The sequence below is a fragment of the Myodes glareolus genome, chromosome 20 (genome assembly GCF_982192425.1).
Source record: "Myodes glareolus chromosome 20, mMyoGla1.1, whole genome shotgun sequence".
Lineage (NCBI taxonomy): Eukaryota > Metazoa > Chordata > Mammalia > Rodentia > Cricetidae > Myodes > Myodes glareolus.
In genome coordinates, this window is record NC_142045.1 from 33,686,058 (window position 1) to 33,702,753 (window position 16,696).

The 16,696-nt window shown below is 43.3% G+C and overlaps 1 protein-coding gene across 11 annotated transcripts in view; it reads left to right on the forward strand.

Annotated features, from left to right (window-relative positions):
• Elf2 (E74 like ETS transcription factor 2) overlaps positions 1 to 16,696 on the forward strand; it is an 88,447-nt gene that overhangs the window by 50,920 nt on the left and 20,831 nt on the right. The window contains exon 1 of one of the 11 annotated variants that reach the window (XM_085682427.2): positions 11,734 to 11,991. The exons of 9 other annotated variants lie outside the window; for them this stretch is intronic. In XM_085682427.2, coding sequence (XP_085538553.1) covers positions 11,934 to 11,991 — 58 coding nt within the window. In that variant the 5' untranslated portion in view covers positions 11,734 to 11,933. Of the gene's footprint in view, positions 1 to 11,733; positions 11,992 to 16,696 lie in introns of those variants that run through there. One more of the 11 variants, XM_085682428.2, reaches the window with a different exon arrangement.

Here is a 16,696-nt window from a genome sequence, read left to right on the forward strand (position 1 = left end):
TGTAGATCAAATTGTAGAAACAGGAGACAAATAACAGAAAAAATAAATTTATTAAATGGGTGAACATTTCGGCAGGAAAATAGTGACTAAGGAAGTGGCAGTGATGAAGAGAATTTATCATGAATTTCTTTAACAGGTGCGAGGGCCGGCTCGGAAGTGTAACCATTAACTTGTGCGTCTACCAGCACAGCTGTGAAGTAGAGAGAGCAAAACCATCTGTAAGCAAGTTGCTTTACTAGGACTTTGGAGACTGGAGAGATAGTCCAGCGGGTTAGGAACATTTACTGCTTTTTCCAGAGGATCCGAGTTCAGTTTCCAACGTGGTTCCACTTCAGGAGGCTCACATCTGGCTATAGCCCCCGCTCTAGGGGATCTGACAACCTCTTCTGGTCTCGACAGAAACCCACACTCATACAGCATACATTTCCACAGACACATGAATTAAAAAAAAAAAATCTGGCCAGTGGTGGTGGCATACGCCTTATATCCCAGCACTTGGGACACAGAGGCAGAAGGATCGCTGAGTTTGAGACTAGCCTGGTCTACAGAGTGAATTCCAGGACAGCCAGGGATCCTGTCTCAAAAACAAACAAACAAACAAAAAACCCCCCAAAACAAAACAAAAACAAAACAAAACAAAAAAACAAAAAAAGAGAGAAAGAGAAAAAAGAAAAATCTTTAAAAGTAAAGAATTTGGGGCTGTTGAGATGGTGACTGGTAAAGGTGCTTACCACCAAGCCTGGAAACCTGAACCTGATGGTGGAACCCTGCAGGTTGACCTCTGACCTCCACAAGTGTACCATGGCATAAACATGGTTACATGAGTACATAGAAACACACAATAAAATGAATATTACAAAAAAAGACAAACAGAACCTACTGGAAAATACTGTAGCTCTAAATTCATTTCTTGTGGCTGAAGAGATGGATCAGTACTTAAAAATACATCTTGTTCTTGTAGAACTCCAAGGTTCAGTTCCTAGCTCCCAGATGGAAACTCAACCATCCTTAACTCTTGTTCCAGGACATCTGATGCCCCCTTCTGACCCCAGCAGGACCCAGGCATGCAGTCAAAACATACACAGAAAAATAAAAAAATCTAAAAAGTATTTTTGAAAATAGAAAAGATTAATATAGGGAGCATATGTTCATACCTAGATGCTAATAAAGGAATAATAGAATAAAACTAAATAAAGTAACCCGAGGGAACCAGTTACAAGTTTGTTTTTTTCCCCTCCTTTCCCTTTTGTTCTTGTTGGCATGGAGTCTGATTCCTGATCTTCCCTGCCTTGTACCTTCTTTAAGTGCTGGAATTACAAAATATTTGAAACCTTTAAACCAAATAAAGATAAAAGCAACAACATTAAAATTAATGAAAGAGACCCGATGCCAGCGACACACACCTTTAATCCTAGCACTTGGGAGGCAGAGGCAGGTGGATCTCTGTGAGTTCGAGGTCAGCCTGATCTACAGAGCGAGTTCCAGGACAGGCTCCAAAGCTACACAGAGAAACCCTGTCTTGAAAAACCAAAAAAAGGGGGAAAAAACCCAACAACAATAACAAAACAAAAACAAGGACAGGCTACTGCTAAGGAATTGTAAACTTATAAGATAGATAATGCTAAAAATTTAGGAAACTGGGGGCAGGAGGAAGGACTGACCATTAAATATTACTCTGGAAAAGACTGAAGACGCCCTGCATGGCTGGTAGTGGTGTCCCTAGAGCCTGGGCTCCCGAAACAGAAGTTCTAACCAGGTGTGCAAACCTCGGAGTGAGTTGTTGGTCAGGACCCCAGAGTCCCCTAAAACAAAACTGACTCTTGCCCTTCCTCTCGCCTACCTGCCTGAACTAGATCATAAGAGCCTATTGCTGAAAACTCTATTCTTGGGTTACAAGATCTAGTGAAAAGCTGGGACTGAGTTAGGAACTTCCTGTCTGCTGCCTCGCTGTCATAGTGCGGGACAGCACCGTGCAGGCTGCTGCCTCGCTGTCATAGTGCGGGACAGCACCATGCAGGCTGCTGCCGGAGTAAAGGCACCAGTAGTTGTGTGCAGATGTGAATGCCGTGGACTTCCAAACCAACGTACTAGGCAAGGTTTGTCCACTTGTCTCTGCTTGGATTTGAGGCTGGTGACATAAGAGGGGACCTTGTCAAAACTCATCAAAAATGCATAGCTGGGGAAGGGAAGTTACTACTATTTTTTAAATATCTTATGAGTTATACCCATAGATAATGTTACCCTGCCTTTTAATGAGAGAAACTTCTCTTTGCTGAGAACAGTGGTGAATGTAGAGACCCATAGCCCTCTAGGTGTTGAGAGTAAGTGATGGATGAGTGGTCATTGCTATCACCACCTCTGAGGCTTAGGAAACACTTTGGAATCTGCGGTAGGAAGAAGGAGAAGGTCGTGTGCAAATGCCACCTTGGGCGTGACACAGCCATCCATGTGTTACACTCACAAAAGATGCAGTTACCTGTTAGGAGCTGCATGACTTACCAACAGGAAGGTGTAGATGAGGGATGGGCTCATGGGTCCCCGCCCTCTGGGTTGAACTGCTGGCTGCTGAAACATTCAAGGAGGGGGGAGTCATTGCTTTGAACTGTACCTGTTGGTGAGCCCACCAAGTTCCAGTGGATAGTTTCAAACCCATGATCACACAGATCATTAAAGTCAGTGGTCCACAAAACAAAACAACCAAAACTATTAATGTGGGAAGGGATTTTTAAGAAGGGGTAACAGCAGTGGAAAGGGAGGGTGATTAGAACACAATTTATACCCGGATGAAATGTTGACAAATAAGAAAATAGCTGCCAGAAGTATTTGAAGTGAATCAGGACTGTGAGGTGGCTCAGCGGGTAAAGGCACCTGCTGTCAAGCTTGCATCCTGGCTTCACTCCCGGAGACCCACAGAGCGGGAGGAGTGCGCTGAGTTCCAGCACGCGTCTCTGACCTCTATATATGTGCTGTGGCACATGCCTGACTCTCCCTTCCCACAATAAAGTTTTTAAAATGTAGTAAAGAGAAGCATAAAGTTTCTGAGGACACTCTTCCCTGAGCGTTGGTTAAAGGAAAAATGCCCATGTAACAGTTTCAATAGACCCAACACTCATCTGTTAAAATTGGTGTCTACTAAGGGTAAAGACTTAATTGGAACCTCATGAGGGACATTATTAAAGATGTACAGTAAACTGGGCATGGTGACTGATGAATGTAGTCTCAGCACTTGGGGAAGCAAGTCTCAAGTTTAAGGCAGCCTGGGCTTATACAGAAAGACTTTCTCAAAAAAACAACTTATAGTAAATATCATTTCGTGGAGAAAAGGATGCCAACAATAGCATTACTGCTATAACTTAGAGAGTGTTGTGGGGATTCATTCTCCTATAGGAGGTACTGACTTTTGGGCATGGCTTTTGTCTGTGGATGTGATCCCTCATAAGGAAGAGGGTGGCGGTCAGAGATTGCTGCTTGCACTCATCCCAGGGCAGAAGAAAGACGGTGACAGCTCTCTACCTTGTTGTAATTCATGAATGTTTCCTAATCAATCTTTGATATCTTTTTATTCGGGCTCTCGTGGATTCACACACATCCGCCTACATTTGGTGCTAAGAGATCACGTCTGCAGACAGAAGCCACGCCCTAAGGCCGGTACCCCAAAACTATTGGCTGAATGAATTTCCACAACATATAGAGAGGTGCTTTATTTTAGTGTGGTTTTCTGTTGGTGTGATACAACACCTTGACCACGATCAAAAGCAACTTGTATAGGTAAGGGTTTACTTCAACTTACACTGCCAGGTAACATCCATCACTGAAGGGAGTGAGGGCAGGGTCCCAAACAGGGCAGGAACGTGGAGGCAGGAACCGAAGCAGAGACCGTGGAGCTTGCTGCTTGCTGGCTTGCTTCCTATAGCTTGCTTAGCTTGTTTCCTTATTTACCCCCAGGACCACCTGCCCATTGGTGGCACATTTACAGTGGTCTAGGCCCTCCCACATCAATTGCTAATTAAGAAGATGTCCTACAGGTCTGTCCACAGGCCAGTCTGGTTGGGGTATTTTCTCAATCGCTATCTCCTCCAGAAGACGGTAGCGTGTGTTAAGTTGTTAAACTAGCCAGCAGGGGAGGAAAGTCTCGATGGCGGAAGCGAATAAGTAGGGCTGACGTGTGGCTCAGCTGTAACGTGCTTGCCTCGCATACACAAAGCTTTGAGTTCAATTCCTAGTATTGCATAGATTCATTAACACCTTTAGAGAAAAAAAACCAGTTATTCTTTGCAAATGCGTTAACACTTCAAATCTAAAAGACCACTATACACGATTAAAGTTGCTATGAAAGTTCATCATACAAAGAAGGAGAAGGATTTTTCAGGACTGCTGTGTATAGCAACGGTGATCAGTAAGAAAAACAAACATAATCTCATGGTTATCCAAATCAAATAGAAAATTTTTCATTAGGTACCTAGGAATAAATCGACCGTACATGTGACCTGTTTACCACATTAATGTCTCACTCTTTGTAAACCTAAGTGGATCACAGTTATTTATTCGTTTAATTTTTTTAATTCAAAAATACATAAGAAAACTGATGATGATAAATCTAGTCTTCCTTCTCCAGATAATCTAAAACTCAGTTTCCTTTTAGTCAGGATCCTTGCAGATTTGCTTTTGGCAGAATTTGACAAACTTTAAAATATGGATCTCAATAGAGTCCAAACCAGTGGTTCTCAACCTGTGGGTCGTGACCCCTCTGACAACCCTATATCCCCCAGAATATTTGCATTACAATTCATAACAGTAGCAAAGCTTTAGTTATAAAATAGCAATGAAAATAATTTTATGGGGGCTGGAGAGATGGCTCAGTAGCTAAGAGCATTGCCTGTTCTTCCAAAGGTCCTGAGTTCAATTCCCAGCAACCACATGGTGGCTCACAACCATCTGTAATGATAACTGGTGCCCTCTTCTGGCCTGCAGACATACACACAGACAGAATATTGTATACATAACAAATAAATAAATAAATAAATAAAAACATTCTCAACTAAGTAAAAGTTATGATTATTTAAAAAAAAAGAAAATAATTTTATGGTTGGGGACAGCACAACATGAAGAACCGTATTAAAGGGTCGCAGCGTGAGGAAGGTTGAGAACCACTGCTCTAGACAATTCTGTGAAGGAACAAAGCTGTGTACTTGTCCTGTTCATAAAGAATGATTCCTGGCCAGGAGGAAGGGTATGTGCTACGTGTTCATAAGGCCCTGGATTTAGCCCCTAGAAGGAAAGCGATGGAGGGAGAAAAGGATTGAAGCTGTAGGAAGTAGAAAGTACAGGCCTGGTGGGTTACACTGGCACTCTCAGTACTCGGGAAGTCAAGGCAAGTTCAAGATTTAGAGCTAAATAGAGCAGTTGTTCTCAGCCTTCTTAATGCCGTAACCCTTTAATATAGTTACTTAGGTTGTGCTGACCCCCAACCATAAAATTATTTTTGTTTCTACTCTAAAGCTGCAATTTTTCTACTGTTACGAGTTGTAAACACCTGATATGTAGGAGAGCTAACATGTGATGCCTGTGAAAGTGTTGTTTGGGGGGTGGTTCCCCAAAGGGGCCATGTATCTCATAGGTTGAGACCTGCTGATACAGAGAGTTCCTGTCTAAGAAGAGAGGACCTGGAGAGATGGCTCAGCAGTTAAGACCCCTACTCTTCAGAGGACCAGGGCTTCAAGCCCAGCATTCACATGGTGGTTCCCAACCATCTGTAACTGAAGTTCTAGGGGATCCAGCACCCTCTTCTGGTATACATTTGCATTGATATACAGACTTACATGCAGGCAAAATACTCATACATTTAAAATTTTTAAATGGGGTAATTTTAAACGATTCTTTTAGAAAATAAATCAGGCTGGGTGGTGGTGGCAGAGGTGGAGGCAGAGGCAGGTGAGTTCGAGGCCAGCCTGGGCTACAGACTGAGTTCCAGGATGGCCAGGGCTACACAGAGAAACCCTATCTTGAAAAACCAAAAAATAAAAAATAGGGGGCTGGAGAGATGGCTCAGAGGTTAAGAGCACTGACTGCTCTTCCAGAGGTCCTGAGTTCAATTCCCAGCAACCACATGGTGGCCCACAGCCATCTATAATGAGATCTGGTGCCCTCTTCTGGCATGCAAGCATACATGGAAGGATTTTTGTATATATAATAAATAAATAAGTCTTTAAAAAATAAATTAAAAATGTATTAAATTGTTATTTATTTAAAAATTAGCTGACAGGACTGCAGTGCTGATATGTTATCATAAAAAGATCCCTAGAGCAGAGCAGAGAGCCTTGAACCCCCCCCCCCCCACAGGTACATAGAGTCACTGCTGCAAAACAAAGGAGAAGCTGGGTGCTGGTGGCGTAGGCCCACGAGGGAGGCAGAGGGAGGCAGATCTTTGAGTTCAAGGCCAGCCTGCTCTAATGAGAGAGCATTCCAGGACAGCCAGGGCTACACTGGGAAACCCTGTCTCAGGAAAACCAAACCCAACAAATGAGAAGAAGAGGGAGGAGAAAAGGTGAAAGAAAAAAGTGAAAATATACTGCGGAAAAATAATAGTTAATAGGTAGATTGAGCGTCTAGAAGCAGTGTGTATATCCTAACATAGTAGATTAGTGGACATGCATTTGAAAATTAGGAGTAAAGATGGACTATTTATTAAAGCATGTATTTATCTATACACACATACGTATTTGTAAGGACAGAGATGTACAGTTAGATTTGTTTTGTCTTTCTTTAAGGTGATTTATTCTCATTATCTCTTGTACATATCAGTTCTTTATATCTAACTCCCAGTGTAGCATCCAATTTAATTGGATTAGTGTATTTTTCTTTTTATACCTGATTATATATATTTATATCCTGAGTAAAAAATATTAGGTGCCTGTTTCCTATATCTTTTAGCAAGCACTGTTCTTATATGCATGCACATGACTCAGCATACATGTTCCAGTTACTTCAAGCTGTTGCTGTGATAAATCATGTTTTCCCCCTTTATGGATATGCTCAAATCTTGACCCCATTGCAGTCTCAGAATGAATGTCACTGTCATTGTTCTTTGTTCTGTCTTGGGAGGTTTTTTAACTTCTGCATGTATGTTCATACATGATTTTATTTTCTAACATTGTCCTTAAGTAGGTTTAGAATCAAGATTACAATGAGCTCAAAAATAATACACGTGACTTTCACATATTTTCCCATTTTCAGCAACAAATTGTCTAGTAACTAAAATTGACAACTTTGTAGTACCTAAAAGGTATTCAAGTTTGGAATTTTTTGAGTAGAGAAGATTTGGACAACATTCTAAGTTCTTCACCATTTATGTTGTGGAACTTTGCCATTTCAGCTTTATGTGTGTGTTTATTTTCTAGTGATTTACAGACTTTATTCAGGTGCCACATTTTATTAGCATAAAGTTTCATAAAAACATATTATTGTACTGGTGGGTATCTATTCAGTATTCTGTATACACAACACACACACACAATCAGCTCACACTATATTTTTTCTCTTATTATGAGCCTTGTTTAGTCTTTCTAAAATCATCTTTTGGCTTTATGAATCTTCTCTTTTTAAACATTCTGTTTAAATTTGAATTATTTAATTTTTTCTGTCATTATTTCCTTTTTCTTTCTTTGATCTACTCTTTTTTTTTCTGTCTTTCCGAATTGAATGCTTAGTTTATTTATTCTTGGTGTTTTGAGGTAGCATCTCTCTTCATAACCCTGATTGAAATGGTGCTCACCATTAGACCAGGCTGGCCTCAGACTCCCCTGCCTTGGCCCTCCAGAGCTGGCCTTAACTGCACACCACAAGGCTCTGCAGCCTATTCATTTCTCCATGTTTAAGCTGATTGCCTGCCTGTTCAGTATTGTTTCGGCTGTGTCACACAGAGCTTGACATTTTGCATTTTATAATTTATTTCTGAATATTTCTTTAAAAAAATTTTAAATTTTGTGTTTGTGTAACACACAGGCAAGTGTGTGAATTCAGTTCAGCTTTATCAAATGAGCCATCTTTGCCAGACCCTAAATATTTCTTAATTCTGAAATATTATTTAGTATATCTTATATGGGAAAATAGGTATAATTTGACATCAAAAAATTGAACTTCTATAGGATGACCAATTTGAGTTATCTACCAAACAGCGGGCTGACAGAAAATATCTGAGACATACATGTTACAATCTAGACCATGTTAACATTTTCAGACCAGAAAAGACAGCGTAGCCTACCCAGCCAGTGCCAGGCCTTTGGCAGGACTTGTCTCAAAAGAATAGCGGGAGGCTCCTGAGAACAAAGCCCCCACGTTGGCTCCCCGCCCCCACGCTTATGCCTGTTATTCCAGTGTTCGGTAGGTGGAGGCAGGAAGTGGGAGCTCAAGTTCATCCCCAACTACAAGGCAAGTTTGTAGCTAGCAGGAGATAGCTCAGTGGCAGCGTTTTCTGAGCATGTGTGAGGCTCTAGGTTCAGGCACTAACACTGCAGAGCAAATGAAGAAAAAACATAAAACCTTGTGTGGGAAAAGGAAACTGGAGTAGAGAGGTGTGACACAGCCGCTAGAGCTTGCCCTGCTCCTCCAGGTTCCAAGTTCAAGTCCTAGAAACCATGTCAGGTGTTCACGCCCGCCTGCAATTCCTGCGGAATCCAGCTCTGCTGGCCTGTTTGAACACCTGTACTTATGTGCACATACTACACAGAGACATACATATAATTTAAAATAATAAAAAGAAATCATTCAAAATTGTAAAGAGGGAACAGTTTTGTCTAACAGGAGAAATTTGATGGATCAATTTGGGTAAACAAATGCACTGAGTACAGTTGGGTAAACGCATGCACTGAAATGCTCTGTCTACAGAGCAAAAGCATTCGGCTATACTTCCTTACATCAGCACCGTTGTGTGCAGTCCCTTCATGAAAACGTATACGTAATATAATGACATTTATGTAACCAAAGAGTGTGAGACAATATGCCACTCAAGAATGTTCACACAAACACATAAATACACTCATGCAACAGTAGAAAGGCTTGATGTGAAGAATAAATATTCTGTTAGAAGAGTAGAATGGTTTTAACCCACCCTCCTTCTGCGAGTTTTAATGAGTTAACAATCTCCCTCCCAACTTAGCATTTTAAATGCCAAATATCTGCCACCCACACAGTTTTTGAGGTTAAAGGTTATGGTGTGGCTTAGGTCCTTGGCCCTGGCTCAGGGTCTTCGATGAGGCGGCCTGCAGTCTTGTCAGTTGGGTTCCTCATCTCTAGACTTGGTTAGGACTGGAGAGTGTCTCCCAGATAGCTCCCTTTACAGTTGCTGGTGGGGCGCCCTTGTTCCTGCCCACTGCTCTGGCTCCTCAAGCCGGCTGAGGTTATTTATGACGCAGGCGCTTCAGCTTTATTCTGTTTGTCAGCAGCGAGGAACTGAATCCAGTGAGAGGCAGACCAGGCTGTACCCCTTTAAGAAGGAGCTTTAAACAGAAATTGTAATGAGAAAATTAATGTGACAGCAAGGTAGGGATGTTCCTTTCATTCCTGATGAGTGGTGCAGAGGAAAGGCACTGGGTTCAAATTCTGACCCTTTCATAACCAACTGCTCTTTAAGCAAGGACCCTTAGATGCTTCATCAGTGATATGAATATAATAATATCTGTTGTATAGGGATGTGGACAGAATACATAAAAAGAAATAAGGGAAAGTATTTAACATGCAGGCTTTTATTTGGTAAGCAGTAAGATCTGGTATTTACCTTTTTCCCCTCTCTGCTGGGACATACAAGTAATTTTCAGACAGTATTGTCTTTCTGTAGTTTGATTAGCAGAACCGAGTTTATTTTAAGGGAGCTACCATTCATACTTAGTGACAATCCCACTTATAACTGTTCGATCTTGGGGACTTGAAAACTGCAGATTAATGTTTCTACATACACATGAGTATACACATTAGATGCTTGGTAAACACCATAAAGCCAGTTTGTGCCAGTAGATAGTCTACTAGCAGCCTATTCTTGTTATTCTCTGTAAAGTATTGGTGGCCTTTGAAAGCCTGTTTCAGACAAGGCCGACTTGCCCTAAACTCGGGAATTCTGCTTCTAAAATATCTAAAATACAGTAAGGTAAAAGTGTGTCAGACTTCAAACTAATCCTATATTGGGAATACTGTTTTATTGTTTTTAATCCACATTGACTTGCCATCTATACATACACACACACACACACACACACACACACACACACACACACACACACACACACACCTTTGGTTCCCATTAGGTACTCAATAGAATAGATGGAAAATTGTTACTGGAGTAGAAATTCTGATTTGTTGCCGGGCTGTGGTGGTGCACACCTTTAATCACAGCACTCGGGAGGCAGAGACAGGTGGATCTCTGAATTCTAGGCCAGCCTGGTCTACAAGAGCGAGTTCCAGGACAGGCTCCAAAGCTACAGAGAAAACCTGTCTTGAAAAACCAAAATAATAATAATAATAATTAATAATTAATAATAATAAAAAAATAAATTCTGAGTTGTTACCTGTTACAATGGTCTGCCTAAAGTCAGCAAATTACCCTTTAGTATTCTTTATTGTTCCTGATACAGAAACTATTAAAGATGCTACCTACCAGTGGGAGATCCTTATTTCAAACTAATAGCAATGAAAAAAAAAAGCTATCAGTTAGCAGTTTTAAGTAAACCCATCTGATGCTGCAGAGGTGTTGGGTAAACTTATAAAACCATATTGTATTATATTACTGTTGAAAATAACTTTATCTATAAGCAACTAGCTCAGTAACCCTACCATTACAGATAATTATTTATTCAATAAATTGTTATCGAATGCATAATCTACTGAATGTGCATTTTATTGTAGCGAAAAACTTCAGGGTAACATTTTGTTTTTATGTTTAGAAATTCTGAACCAAGCAAGGCATTTTGATTAGATCTTATTTGGCATTTTATTTGGTCTGATCCCCTAATTTCCTCTAATTTCTAGCCACTCATTGGCCGCACATTTCTCTTTCTGTTGCTGTCTTTGTAAGGTCAGTTCCTAGAAAACGGATTTTTTATAAAAGATGACTTAAGACATCTTTAAGATATGAACGAATATGTTCATTTGTCCACGTGAACCAAGTAAAAGTGAGGGTACACGAATTTCATGACCAGCAAAGTAGGCGACTCTAATCCAGTCTCTTCGAGGCTGGCCGGCTGCTCTGCTGTTTACTAATTACCTGTCTAGTGTACTCTGACTTCTGTAAAGAGGACCAAGTCGTCTTTGGAAGTAGTTGGAGACTCCTGACTTCCCTAGTGATGTTTTTAGAATATTTTCTAGGTACGAGTTTTTAAAGTGCTCTTCTTTGGACTGAACTGATTGTATGTTGCATAAGCTTCTGGAGGGGCCAAAACAAGTTAAAAAGCCATCTTCATGTACAGCTGCGAGACTAGGTATTAGGTCGCTTCAAGGAAGAAAAATTTGATTCATGGCTCTTTTCCAGAGGGGACATTTGCAGACTTCGCTTCCGCACAACGTGAAGCGCGCCTCTTCCTGCCGAGGCCCGCGTCCCCGAGGGCGGCCTGCGGCTGCCCAGCCTCAGGTGTCCGTGCGGCCGCTAGCTGCCGGCGCCCGGGACTTCCTGTCTGGGCGCGGGGCGGAAGGATCGCGTTGCCAGCCGGGGCCGCCGCCGCCCCTGCCGTTAGGTGGTGGGGCTGCTCAGCCCGGCGGCGGGAGGCGGGCCGGCCGCCGCTTCCTGTCGGAGGACGCGCAAGGATCCGGGCGTCGGAGTGTGTGCGAGTGCGTGAGTGTGTGCCGCCCGCACGGCGTGTGTCTCCGGCCGCGGGTTCCGCCTTCTCCCCTGTCGCCGCTGCTCAGGGTGTAAGTCAATGTGAAGCAGCAGTTCCAGCCCCGGGATAAACATGGCGACGTCTCTGCATGAGGGACCCACGAACCAGCTGGATCTGCTCATCCGGGCCGGTAAGCGCAGGGGAACTTTTCTCCGGTGCATCGGTGCAGCGGACGAGGGGGCGCCCGGCAGGCGAGGAGCGTCCCCCGGGGCGGTCAGCGCCCAGGTCCGGTGTCCGCCTCCGTCAGCGGGGCGGCCGCGGAGAGGGGGGAGTGAATGAAGTAATGGAGGCGACAAATCAGGAAGTGATCACCTTGGAGAGTAACCTGCCTCGGATCCCGGCTGTCGCTCCGGGCAGCGCGGCAGCGGCGGCGGCCGGGCACGGAGCCGCGGCTAAGTTGGGGAGTCGGCGCGGGCGAGTTGCGCGCTTCACCCCAGTTGCCGGGGAACCAGGAAGTGAGCGGGGCTGTTGTCCCCGCCGCCTGCCACGCTGTCCGGCCGAGAGGCCGCCCCTGCCCGCGGCTGGGGGCGCTGGCCGCCCGCCGCCCTCGCCTCACACTTCACACTGCCGCCACTTCCGCATGGACGCCGCGGCCCCGGGAGCTACCCGCCAAAACGTGCCCGGCCTCCTGCCTCAGCCCTCACGGAGCAGCGCCGGAGTAACGGTCTTGAGGCCACTTCCCGGTGCCGAGCGGGACGCCGAGCCGGCGCCTCCCTGCCCCGGCTAACGGCGGCGGTGCACAAACTAGGCTGCTGCCCTTCCGTCCCTCGTGGGGCGGGTGTTTCAGGGGGGACGGGAAGGACACGGGGTGTATTCCGCGCAGCCGACCCGGGGCTTTGGGACAGCGCGGGGGAACGTTTATTTTTGTCAACAGTGGGTGAGAGCGAGGTGCAGGGCGGGCGGGAGGGCGTCCTGGCCCCGGGGAAGTCTCGGCTCGGAATTGCCCCCTTTCCCCTCCCCCCCCCCCAAACCTCCCACCATAGCGGAAGCGCCTGGGAGAGGACAGAACGCGCGCGATTGACAGGCCCGCGGTTCCAATCTGCGCTCCGAGATGTTCCAAATAAGAACGTTGATTTCTGGGGGCGGGACCATGGGCCCGAGCCGGGCCAATGAAGATTGGGCGGGAGTGAAGCTGACAATGTACGCATGGAATTGGAGGGAAGAGGAGTGTAAACACGGAAGTGGCCGCGGGGGTGGGGGATGTGCTGCGCCACTGCTGCAGCGGAAGGGCACGGACTTAAGTTACATAGAAAAAGCAGCTTTACTTGCTAGCAGACAGCGCAGCGAGGGCCCCAGGTCGATGTGGCACTGCTTAAACACTGTTGCTTACTGAAATAAGAAGCGCACGCGGTCTTTTCTCTGATTCTTTTTCATATCGATGTGGAATCGGAAGATGGGAAATAGTCACCCCACAGCACTGCTGTGAAAGATCTGAACAGTCTTTTCCATCTATTGTTTTTAGGTAGGGGTCTTGAAAGCGATAATTTGGCTAACAAAGCAGACTCAGTTCGATTGGGAAGGAAAATCAACATATATTTATCCTTAACTTTAGCAGAACTTTAAATTCAAATCAAATCTGGACTAATAGAAACATATGTACTGTAGAATACATGACGGTGGGTGTGTTTAGTCTGTGGCGTATTTTACACCTTTCAGAAATCCCTATGGAAATCACAACTTACTGAGCAGCATTTAAATGCCATTTTTGGATAAGAATTTTTATTGAATGAGAGGCAGGACACAATGAGAACTTAGATCCTTGTTATGTTCAGTCCATCGATCCTTATGAATTAGTGTGCATTATCATGTCGGCATAGTGGTGTTTTGAGTGTTGAGTGTGTGTAGTTGAAGAGATTTCTGGGCTGGAGAAGTGCTCATTGGTTAAGACCACTTGTTGCTATTGCAGAGGTCCTGGGTTTAGTTATCAGCACCCACGTTCACAACCATCTGGAACTTCAAGTTCCCCTCTTTCCAAGTCATGAACACCAGGCACACATGGTGCAGCACATAAATACAGGCAAAAGTTTAATAAATAAACCTAAAGATGTTATTTCCAGAACGTGTGAATACTTGAGAGAGAACCATAGCAGTTTCTTAGAGGTAGAGGACTTTATTCTGCAAGAGGAAGGTTTCTTCCCGTGAGCTTTTGGAATTACCAGTAAAACTGGGAAGTGCGTATTACATAGTCTTTGGAAATAAATGTTTTTTATCTTTTTATAGGCATTCTGGTTTTGTGGTGCCAGGGATCTGAGCCAGGACCTCCGGCATGTGGGGCAAATGCTCACCATGGAGCTGCACCACCTCCGATGCTGATTTTCTCAGAGTTTGAATGCCATTTTCCAGATCTTACTGCTTTTTGATTACTCCTTACAGAAATCTTATAACTAACTAAGGGGTTTAAAAATTAGTTTGCTATGAAAGACTGTTTTATGCATAATTATTTTATTTCTCCTTTCATGCTCATGTATTCTGAAGGTCCCTACCAACTTTTAGAAGGAAACTTGGGAGGACTTGCTGATATACTCAGAGTTAGTTCAGTGAATTAAAAATTGGAGAAGGAAATAGGAATTTAAAAAATTACTATTTTTATGGTTCTAAATTTTTTTTTATTGCTGACAGCTTAATGACCCATGTAGAGTTATGCTTTCAGTTTTTTGTTTGTTTGTTTTTCAAACAAAAGTCTCACTTCAGGCTGGCATCAAACTTTCCATATAGCTAAGGCTGGCCTTGATCCCTTGCCTCCGCCTCCTGAATGCTAGTATTAGAAGCCTGTGATGGGGGATTAAGCATGTACTCTGCCAACTGAGCTACATTCCCAACCCCAGTATTTGTACATTTTGTGAGATAATGGATGTAATGATCTCTTTATCTTCTTGAAAGAAGTCATCAGATTTAGACAAGCAGATGAAATCTATATAATGTACAAACAAGGTAGCTATAATGATTGTAGTAGTTACCTGATGATCATGTAAAATGAGTGACACTTGGGAAAAATTTAGAGAATAAATAAACTTTTGACTTGAATAATGTTAGTGTAATTTGTTTCTAAGCAACTATAGATCCCTTAATAGGATCACTGCTGTATCACTACAGGGTATACATTGCTTTTACCTTTCCTGTGTATATCTTAAGCATTACACCTATAGTCCTTCAGTTATTAATATTTATGCTATTAGGAGTTTGAGTGGGTGAAATAAACTTGTGACTAATCTGTGTCATTTTAAAATTAAAAATGTTTTGTAGTCAAGACTTACTATTCTTACTAAATTTGTATCTGGGTGGGGCATGGTTGATACCTTCCTTAATCAGAGCACTGAGGAGGCAGGGGTAGGCAGGATAGCCAGAAACTTAGTTAAGGAACCGTAGAATCAAGGGTTGAGGTTCCCTAGTTCACTGTGGATAAATATATATTCTAGTTAACCTTAATCTTAAGCTCTTTAGCATTTGACTAGACGATCTCTGAGGACTTGTAAAGCTCTAGAATTACGAGTGGTCCAACATATTTAACGCCAAGGTAAAGACGTAAGACTTGCTTTGAAAAGAAATTTTAGAAAATATACCATGTGAGTATGTCATGGAAGTTAACTTCTTTTAGTCAGCCTTTGGAAACTTACAATAAGTATTTGATGTAGTTTAATACTTGAGACTCAGTTCTGGTATATGAAAAAGTGTGTGTGTGTGTGTGTGTGTGTGTGTGTGTGTGTGTGTGTGTGTGTGTGTGTAGATTAATAAGGGAAAAAGAATTGCCTGGGATTTTTACTTTCCTAATAATTTAGGAAATTATGAACATAATAACATATGCACTGGCTCAATTTGGGAGATTTTTAGTTTAAAAGATTCTTCTTCTCTGAAGTGGGCAGTCCTTGACTGCTCCTCCTCCTCCTCCTCCTCCTCTTCTTCCATCCTTTCCACCTCCATTTTCTTTTTTTTTAAGACAAGGTTTCACTATGTAGCCAAGGCTGTCCTGGAACTCAGAATGTAGATGAGACTGGCCTCAAAGTCAACAGAGATCCCTCTGCCTTTGCTTCCTGAGTGCTGGCATTAATTTTCTTTTTTTTTTGAGAAGGTCATCAGGGTTTTCTCTGCATCTTTCCCCCACCAAACAGTGTAGTTCTGGCTGTCCTGGAACTTACTCTGTAGACCATGCTAGCCTTGAACTTGATCTCACTGCCTCTGTCTCCTGGAGAATGCTGGCTTTAAAGGCGCGCGCCTTGACCACCTGGCAACAGTGCAGTTCTTAAATGAAGAGGAAATTTTTCTATGGAAATACTGGATAGTCTCTCTGCGTGTGAATGCATGTACATATGGAGGCATTTTCCTCAATTTCTCTGCCTTATTTTTTTTTAAAAGATTTTATTTATTATGTACACTGTTCTGTCTCCATGTATGCCTGCATGCCAGAAGAGGGCACCAGGTTTTATTGTAGATGGCTGTGAGCCACCATGTGGTTGCTGGGACTTGAACTCAGGACCTCTGGGAGAGCAGTCAGTGTTCTCAACCTCTGAGCCATCTCCCCAGCCCCCTCTGCCTTATTTTTTGAAGCAGAATTTCTCATTGAGCCTTCAGATTCAACTAGATTGGCTGGTCAGGAAGTCCCTGAGATTCTTCTGTCTCTTCCTCTCTCCTGGGATTACAGTTGCTTGTTACACTAACAGGGTACTGGGGACTGAACACCCAGCTTGATGCTTTATTTGGGCACTAGGTATCAGATTGAGATCTTCCTGCTCTTGTGGCAACTGAGCCACCACATCAGCATTAGTCATCTCAGTGATAAAACAATCTGTATTTGGTCAGTGTTCATTATGAAATTGAAGAAATCTCATTTCTGATATACT